Source organism: Saccoglossus kowalevskii, chromosome 14 (assembly GCF_978046115.1).
Source record: "Saccoglossus kowalevskii chromosome 14, keSacKowa6.1, whole genome shotgun sequence".
In the NCBI taxonomy this organism is placed as follows: Eukaryota; Metazoa; Hemichordata; class Enteropneusta; family Harrimaniidae; genus Saccoglossus; species Saccoglossus kowalevskii.
In genome coordinates this window covers 21965652-21975349 of record NC_140654.1, presented here as the reverse complement: position 1 = coordinate 21975349, position 9698 = coordinate 21965652, and the positions used below count along the sequence as shown (strand labels likewise).

At 36.7% G+C, this 9698-nt stretch overlaps 1 protein-coding gene across 1 annotated transcript; it reads left to right on the top strand.

Annotated features, from left to right (window-relative positions):
* The first annotated feature begins 5515 nt into the window (after positions 1-5515).
* On the top strand, positions 5516-8408 carry LOC100367958 (solute carrier organic anion transporter family member 4C1-like). Its single transcript, XM_006811855.2, has 5 exons — positions 5516-6224; positions 7003-7099; positions 7548-7669; positions 7823-8086; positions 8206-8408. Exons 1-5 carry the CDS (start codon positions 5516-5518, stop codon positions 8406-8408), a joined length of 1395 nt encoding a protein of 464 aa, XP_006811918.2.
* Positions 8409-9698: the final 1290 nt, after the last annotated feature.

Below are 9698 nucleotides of genomic sequence, written 5' to 3'. Positions count from 1 at the left end.
AAAAAAGAAAATCATGTACGTCCATCCATATAAATAGATTCCCGACAAACACATTTCCGCCACTACATAACTATTCATACAACATACTGTCATAGTCAACATGTAACATTTCAGTTGTATCTTTTATTTTGTTATTTTTCAAAATTTATGAGTAACAATCTGGCCCTGCAGCTTTATTATTCTTGAGATTTGATATTATTTTATTTATTTGTTCATCCTTTACGGAGTTATTATTTACATTTTGTGATGAATCGTCTTCATACTTGGCTATTGAATCTAAAACTTTTTTTTCAAACATTTTTGATTCTTGGAAAAAACTATCTTTCTCATCCAAATTTTGATGACTTCTTTCACCCAAGTATTCCCAATAATTTATCAAAACATTTTTAACTTTATCTTTTTCGATGATTAATTATGTTCCTGGTCAAGAACAACTGAAGAATATATTCTTTGTTTAGGACCCTTTAGAATTAACCAGTACTTTTGAGTTGATTTACCTCCACATTTACCAACCTCAATACACTGTTTAACTTTGTTTTCAATTTTTTTCTGTTTTACAAGATTTTGGACATTATTTTTATCTTCTAGATATTTATTCCATAATATTTTACCTTCATTGTCATGGTAACTGCTGTTTTCTTTAACCCACTCTCTGTGTTTTTTATTTGATTTTTCCTTTCATTTATTGCACTTTTAATTTGATCAAACCATGGTTTAGCACTACCGGTACTTAATGTAATTTTTGTTCCCTATAACATCACGACATGTGACAATTGTATTATTTAACCACTGGTTCCAAACTTCATCACATGCTGATTGTTTATTTGTTGTATTAGTTGCCAGTTATATCCCATTTTTGTGTTTTATTTATTTTGTGGTCTCGTTTTAAAGTTGGAATGTTTAGAGTGGCATACATAATATTGTGGTCACTACCGATATCAAATATTCTATCCTCATCTACAAACAGCTCTGTTACATTATACTTAAAGCTGTTATTTGGTAACATATAATCTATGACCGATTGTTGTGTATGGCGAAACCATGTCCATTTACCAATGCTAATATCACTATTATTAAGCAATGAAAGGTCAAAATTATTTATTAATGAAATTATTTTTTTACCATTATTATTTACCGTTTTATCACCTGAAATATTCCCAATTCTACCGTTAAAATCCCCTAGCAATAGATACTGATCATTTGATCCTTCTAAATTACTAATATTACTATATGATTCATGGTACAGTCCATCAAGACCATCCTTGTTTGTCTTTCCTGGGGGAACATATGCCACACATAAACTCAATGTTTGCCCTACACCTACTTTTAATCTGATCCATAATCTTTCTATATCATCATCCTGTGATTGGAATAAATTATCGTCTATTACCTGGAAATTATTCTTAACTAAAAAACCGATTCCCCCACCGCCCTTTTTAAATTTTAGTTTACGGTTTTTACCAAACTATTTGTAACCTTTTACAACTGGTGTTTTATTGTTTTTTAGGAAGGTTTCAGTGCCTCCAAAAATGTCCAAATTTAGTTCCCTAAGCAAGGGGCTAAGCTCATGCATGCTCTTTAGACTTCAACCCTCTGCAATTTACATATCCTAATTTTGAAGCAAGTGATTTTGATTTGTTGGTCTTTCGTCTTGTTTTATGGGTAGCTTTATGGCAGTTAGGACTGTTAGATGAAACACTACTGAACATGCATGTATGGCTTTGAGTTTTCACTACTTTATCAAAGAGAACATTTGAGTTTGTGGCATTTCGGGTAAAATTATATCATTCCTAAAAGTCTCATTAATGCCCAGTTGGTCCTGGTTTAAATATTCTATAAGAGTCTCCTTTTCACCGGCACACTCTTCTTGGCCATTGTTTTAATCATATCTTACCCAGCAGAACTTGGCCTTATGACCTTGTTGACCACAGCTCCTACATGTAATTTTCATTCCATGTCGACATACACTAATTTTCTTGTTATCTGATCTTGGATATATAGCATTGGGTTGATATGCTTGTTGTGACCATCTTCTTCCACTCGAACTGTCATCCGGTAGTGCATTGAATACTGGTGTATAGACTGCAAAACTCTTCAGGAGATGTGCTGTCCCCTTAAAGTTTAGACCTTGTCATCTATCAGCTGATTCACCTTTCATCAGGAAATTATTATTGTCAATAAAAGTACTTCCTGTATCATTGGCTACATATCTCAATTGTTGGTTCATATAGACTACATCTCTGTAGAATTGGCATGAAAGCTTCTGCGTGTGAAATGAAGGTAATTGATCTCCTTCACACTAACTGCCTCTTCAGTTGTTCATTTCCAATCGGTTACTTCTAAATCTTCGAACTATAATTGATCATCTTTAGAAACAGCTTTCATTTGGGTGTGGTATTAAGCAGACTTGGATTATACTTGTAAGACTGACATCAGAGATTTGTTTGCAAACTATTTTCTCAATAAATATTTCAAGAATCCGTTCAATAAATCATATATGTGGCACAACATCCTCCTTTTGAAATAAAACATCATCACACACATTTTCAAGGATCTAATTATCGACTATTTCTACAATAATATCTTCATTTATAGATAACGAATCTCTTGCAAATACAGTGACTACCACAGATCACAAAAGCATTTACTGTCGATTCATTGATGAACATTTTAGATGTTAGGGCATCAATGACTTGTAAACACCTGTCTCTAAGATCAACAAACTCATGTTGATCCGCGATTTTGAAATGCTTTTAAAAACATTTGAATAACTAATAAAATATTCTGAATAATCGCGACAGTTTTCTGATATTATAGTAATCTGTATGTATTCACAATTCACATATATTTTTCATTGTTATTTGTGTACTATAGGCGCACATGTGATCATAGTCATTAATTCAGAAGAATTTGTTTTCCACTGAATTTAAAAGAGCTTGAGATTGAGGTTTACCAGTCGTGACATCCCACCAAGCGTCTACCCACGAGCCTTTGCGTTTTAGCGTGTGTTGTTATCGTCGATTGGGAGTCAATTTCCGTGCGTGCGCAGGTGACGACCCTCCCGCTTTAAACGAGTATATATGTATATTTGATGCCAAGTTTTAGATGTTAGGGCATCAATGACTTGTAAACACATGTCTATAAGATCAACACACTCAATTTTGCATTCTGCAATTTGAAATGCTTTTAGGACATTTAAATAATTTAATACAAGTTTCTAAATATGAATAAGAGTTTGCGCGAACTTCTCTGATATTATAGCAATCATTATTTACTAACAATTCACATACATTTTAATTGTTATTTGTGTACTATGGTCGTACATGTATTATAAGATCATACTCATTCCTTTGGTGGAATATGTTTGATACTGTACTTGAATTATACTTCAAATTCCCGATTTTGTAGAAACTTACCGGTCGTGACATTCTACCTAGCGTTTAGCTGTGTGGTAAGTACATCTGGGAACGCCGGTCAATATTACAACATAAAACCACATCTGTACGTTTTACTGTGTTTCACTTTGAAATGTTTTTTTCAACTTTTTGATCAAGGCTGTCATTGTCAAGGTTGACAATTCTGAAGCCATGTCAAAGTTAAGAAATAATAATAAACAAAAACACCATCGCGTCAAAAATATATTATGGTTGACAACTTTTCGATCCAGGACGGCTTTTTATAGATATCCATTGATTTCAATAGATGTGTTACTTTGGTAGCAGAGCAGATCAGAGCAAAACAAAGCAAAGCAGAGCAAAGCAAAGCAAAGCAAAGCAAAGCAAAGCAAAGCAAAGCAAAGCAAAGCAAAGCAAAGCAAAGCAATGCACAGCAAAGCAAAGCAAAGCAAAGCAAAGCAAAGCAAAGCAAAGCAAAGCAAAGCAAAACAGAGCTGTGCAGAACAGGGCAGAGCAAAGCAAAGCAAAGCAAAGCAAAGCAAAGCAAAGCAAAGCAAAGCAAAGCAAAGCAAAGCAAAACAGAGCTGAGCAGAACAGGGCAGAGCAAAGCAAAGCAAAGCAAAGCAAAACAAAGCAAAGCAAAGCAAAACAGAGCTGAGCAGAACAGGGCAGAGCAAAGCAAAACAGAGCAAAGCAAAGCAAAGCAAAGCAAAGCAAAGCAAAGCAAAGCAAAGCAAAGAAAAGCAAAACAAAGCAAAGCAAAGCAAAGCAAAGCAAAGCAAAACAAAGCAAAACAGAGCATAGCAACGGCAGTACTAAAAATGATTAATAACGGTTACCTCTGAACCTTATATCACGCACATACAACGTGTCTAGACACAGCCATCGATGAGTCGGCTACGTTAGTATCGCTGTGAGACTCCAGGTATGTACAATCAAGTATTACTTAACAACTCACGGGTACATATGACACGATAAATGCGTAACAAAATATGAACAGTTTGACTTATTTGTGATCATATGAGATAGCAGATAACTTCCACATGATAATTTGCAGGATTAGCTACGGAAAATATACATGGTCTGAGGTATACTTATGTAATACAAATTAAAACAACAGGAATCGACTGGTAATATGCCACCATTAGCTGGCGTCAGTGTCCCATTACTGCGTAGACTTAATCGAAAATTGAAAAGCCACAATTATACGTCTTATAACTACGATTTATGTTCAAATCAAGTGTGTTTTGTGAATTATATTTTGTAAGAGTGTGGGCATATTTGTGGTTTGGTCGCCTTTCCAAACCTTTATTACATACAGTTATGGCTCACCCCACCGTGGTTATCGGCATATTACATCTCCGGTGTCACGTAAACCTTGACATGCTTTGTGTTTGTATAATACATACATAATGTATATATAGCTTCAGCGAGTCGAATAGTGCGTCCTCCATTCGTTAGGTTTGCTTAAATGTGCAAATGTAATTTTATCATAAAATATACGTATATAACAGTAAACATTGAAGGCAAACTTTATTTAGCGGGTTCTTCATACAACAGAGGACGTAATAGCTTGCTCGATTCTTGTACGTGAGGACTGCAGCTACGGTTTTCACACATGCCGTTTTCACAAAAAGGGCGACATGACCGAGTCTTGTGCTGCTCGGAACGCGTGTCGGGAGTAGTGCGGAAGGCGCTACATTGTTTGTTGCACCTGTACGTGGCTGTCAAGGGTGTTTAACGCCTTGGACGTAAATCGCTTTGAATATAAATTAGAATGCGCTGCCACCGATATAAGACATGTCTTCCTTGAAGTTGCATTCATACTTTGGAAATATGTAATACTGTCAAACAACTTTTTAAAAACTAAACTAAAAATATGAATAAATTTAGTTTTTTGCCTACAAATATATATTATATTGTAGTAAAAGTAGATATTATTCCATAACCTCACAACACATTTCGTTCTGCAGTAATTGATGTTCTTATTCCGTAGACATACTATGCACTCGAGCTAATGTTTTATTTCTCCATTCACAATCCAAAACTCTTGTAGCGTATACAGTGGTCATGCTATTTTATTACTATGTATTCCCTTTCATCAGTTCCTCTCTATAACAATGTCTGAGACCGAGATGACGAGAAAAGATTCCGGTGAGAACAGAGACGACAATGTGGACAAGGGGAGTATTGACAAAAGCACACGTGGTTCTGTTTCTTCGGAAATAAGTAGCTTCCAGATTGAGACAGAATCTCTACTTTGTGGATGGCTCAGCCTGCGACCAAAATGTCTGCAACCCTGTGCGACTTCCAATTGGTTAACAGCGGTACTGGGAACTTTAATGTTCATACAGGGGTTTGCCATCAGCGGGATTTTGTACATGAGTTTATCGAGCATTGAGATTCGGTTCGGTTTTAGCAGCACGGCGATAGGCATCATAGCGGCCACATATGATGTTACCATTATGGTTCTCATTGGCTTCGTGTCGTACTTCGGAGCCACGAGAAATAAACCGAACATACTTGGCTTTGGAGCTGTGATCATGGGGTGTGGATCTTTAATGTGGGCTGTCCCACACTTCACCAGTGGCCTGTACGATTACGACGCTGCGTACGGAGACGAAGACACTCTATGCGTGCCTGGTAGAAATACTTCTAAAATAATACATGATTGCATAGAGGAAGGGGGCGAGGGAGACCTGTCATATTATTTTTTCGTCTTCCTATTCGCCCAGATACTCCATGGAATTGGTGCATCACCCATTTACACGGTTGGCTATGCATTTTCTGATGAGAATGCTTCACACAGAAAAGCGTCCTGGTACTTAGGTAATGTCACTAAATCTTTGAATCATGCCCTCACAATATTAAGTGTCAATAAACGGCTTTATTCCAGTAAACATGTCTAAAATTTATTATTCCGGTGACAGCCTATGAATATGCTAATAACATGTCACCCCTTACACCTATTAGACAGTTCAAATCGTGTTTAATTCCGACTTTTTTATAATTCTGGCTTAGTATTCAACACAGTACGGTATATGCAGTAACTATCTAAGTACATGATTTACATGATGAAGCCATGTCTGGTCTTAATTAATAATTTTTCATTTTGCTGATCCACAAACTGAAATAGACATGACAGAAACATGATTCTCCAATTTATTATTGTTAAGAATTTTGGTGGGTTTTTTTTCGTGGCGTGATACAATTCTCTTAAAATGGCGACCGTGTTTTTTAGTCTTACTTGTATATTGGGTGTTACACAATTTTACTGTGAATGTACTCTATTAGACCTGTCCTTATTATGGACTTAGCTGTAGATATTGAAATGCCATAGAAATTTAGTTTCAACGTATTTTTTGGATATGACACAAACACGTTACAGATTTGTTTTGCTGTTGTCACAAACTTGCCATTTCTGGCTAAAATTATATGTTGTACTTGGGTGTATGTGTCGAAACCACACTTAAAAACATGGTCATAAAAGTGGTCGGCGATTGTCATAATATACATCTATGGACAAAACAATTGTTTGTTTTTTCAACTACTTCACGCATGCTGTTTATTCCTTAATAGCATAATATTATTGTGATTACTCTTACAGGTATACTGAGTGCACTCTCAATATTTGGACCTACCATTGGATATCTGGTCGGTGCATACTTCCTCACTATTTATGTGGACCCACTACACCAAGACGAGTGAGTAACGTGTTTCTTTCCACTGGCACATGCAGCTGAGCAATAAATATTTATTTATTTATTTCTGACATTTCAACATTTTGTCTTCACTGAGGACAAACTCATTACACTTCACAGACCATAGAAACTTTCGTAAAGCATGCTACAACTAATAGTTGCTACGTGTACGCTGCGAGGCGTGGGCACGTCTAAGCTATAAGAAATGCCCGTGAGTTTAATATTTACAGGCATGTCTCATTTCGGCATGTCTCATTTCAGAGGCAGCGCCTTGTGATTCCAAAACAACAAACAATACATTCCTTGAGTGTGTGCTTGGCAAGCATTCCTACAGTCAGCGCACACATAATAAAAACACCACGCTATTAATTCCTCAGTTGTATCACGCATACCGCAACACTCTTCATAAAAAAAATACGAATTATGCTAATATAATATGCATTTATTATAGTGTGACGATTGATAATACAGATCCTGGTTGGGTTGGTGCCTGGTGGATCGGCTTCGTATTGTCATGGATTCTAGCCTGGCTCATAGCCATACCGATTGGGGCGTTTCCTCCAGAATTACCAGGTATACTATAAAAGTCATCCACTCATTAATATCAGCACGTAGGACTATAAATGCAACCACGTCATGCGAACAACCAATACATTTAACGTATTTATACACCGGTATATCACATTTTCTTTTTTCCTTTTTTTTCCTTTTTCCTGTTTCACCCAGGAACGAAAGACATTCAGAATGAGCGTCAGTCGCAGGCACACCACAGTGACGACGCCGAATTAGTACAAGCAAATACAGACTTTGGAAAAGGATGGAACGACCTGTGGCCATCAACTAAAATGCTTTTAAAGAACCCCTATTATTGTTTTATGACCATCAGTAAAACAGCTTTAACATTTGTGATAGTCGGGTTTCTTCCTTTTATCCTCAAGTTTATTGAAAACCAATTCGGCCTTACATCGTCACAGGCTGGTCTGATATTAGGTGAGTTCATTTTGACTATTGTCCCCCTATTGTAACACCAGTAGTGAGAGTGTAAACGTATTTCCCAACACGAAAAAAAAGTTTCGTGTATGGCGGTAATAACTTGTTTCATTTTTCAGCTGTGACGTCCATACCTGGCGCTGCTGGAGGAACTTTACTTGGTGGATGGATAATAAACAAGTTTAACTGGAAAGTCGTAGGCATGACGCGTTTCTATCTAGGTGCGTCGTTAATAACGACGTGTCTGTATCCAGTATTTTATCTACAGTGTCCGGAACAACAAGTAGCGGGCGTCATCACATCTTACAACAGTTCAGAGTAAGTTTTCTTATGTCTAATGTTTTCAAGGACAAAATGATAAACCGGAAGTGTAGCAGTCTTCAGGTGAGTTCTTCTTACTGGTTAAATATGCCACGTGATGACGAGCGCGAATTGTGTTGGTTTCGACTACTCAAAACTATCGTTGTTATCCCGTCAAGTCAAAACGCGGTGACACATAACAAAACTTAAATATCGAGATCACGTTGCGAGCGACAGAACCACCTGCACAAGCCCTTCAAATAGTGTGCCATTTTCTGCCGTAATTGCGCCATATCTTCTACTGATCCATGGTAACAGTGAAATCAATAACGGGAGAGAATAGAACGTTACTTACTTACGTTGGCGGCCAATATCGCTAATCAATATAGATGCTAAAATTGGTTCTCTTTGTATTGCAAAGCGGATGGAAAAGATTTTACCAAAACTTATTCACTATACACAATCAGCTTTCGTTAAGGGGAGGGACGTCACGGATTTAATTAGGTTAATTGAGGAGGTACTCCTTAGTACTGATGAGAATAATATCCCAGGTATTTTAGTTGCCATTGATTTTGAGAAGGCTTTCGATTCTTTAGAGTGGCCTTTTTTGTTTGATTGCCTGAAAACTTTTAATTTTGGTCCATCATTAATTCGTTGGGTGAAATCGTATTACTGTAACGTGGAAAGTTCGATTATCAATAATGGTTTTACCACGGGTTATTTTAAAGTTCAGAAGGGGGTCAGACAGGGAGACCCTTTGTCCCCTACATTGTTTATTCTGGCGCTGGAAGTGTTTTTAATCTCCATGCGGGCAAATCCAAATATTCAAGGTATTAAGTTGGGTGATGAACTTGTAACAGATGTAACATTTGCTGATGACCTATCATGTTTCCTGCAAGATGAATGTTCTGTAATACATTTGTTTAAGCTTTTGAATTGCTTCCAAAAAGTATCAGGGTTAAAAGTAAACACAGAAAAAACTGAAGCTCTTTGGCTTGGGCCCTGGAAAGGTCGAAAAGACACACCTTTTGGTATTAAATGGCCTAAGGAGCCAATCAAGATTGTTGGTGTTTATGTTTCCTATGATACAAATTGGGCTGCTACTTTAAATTACGCCAAGCCAATGGAAAATTTACAGTTAACCTTGAATCTGTGGAAGCAAAGAAATTTAACTTTAATTGGTAGAATACAGATTGTGAAGAGCTTTGCTATATCAAAGTTTGTGTATCTTATGAGAATGGTCTCTGTACCAAAGAAAGTTTTACTTGAGGTAAATAGAAAGTGTTTCAATTTTATTTGGCAAGGTCATGAC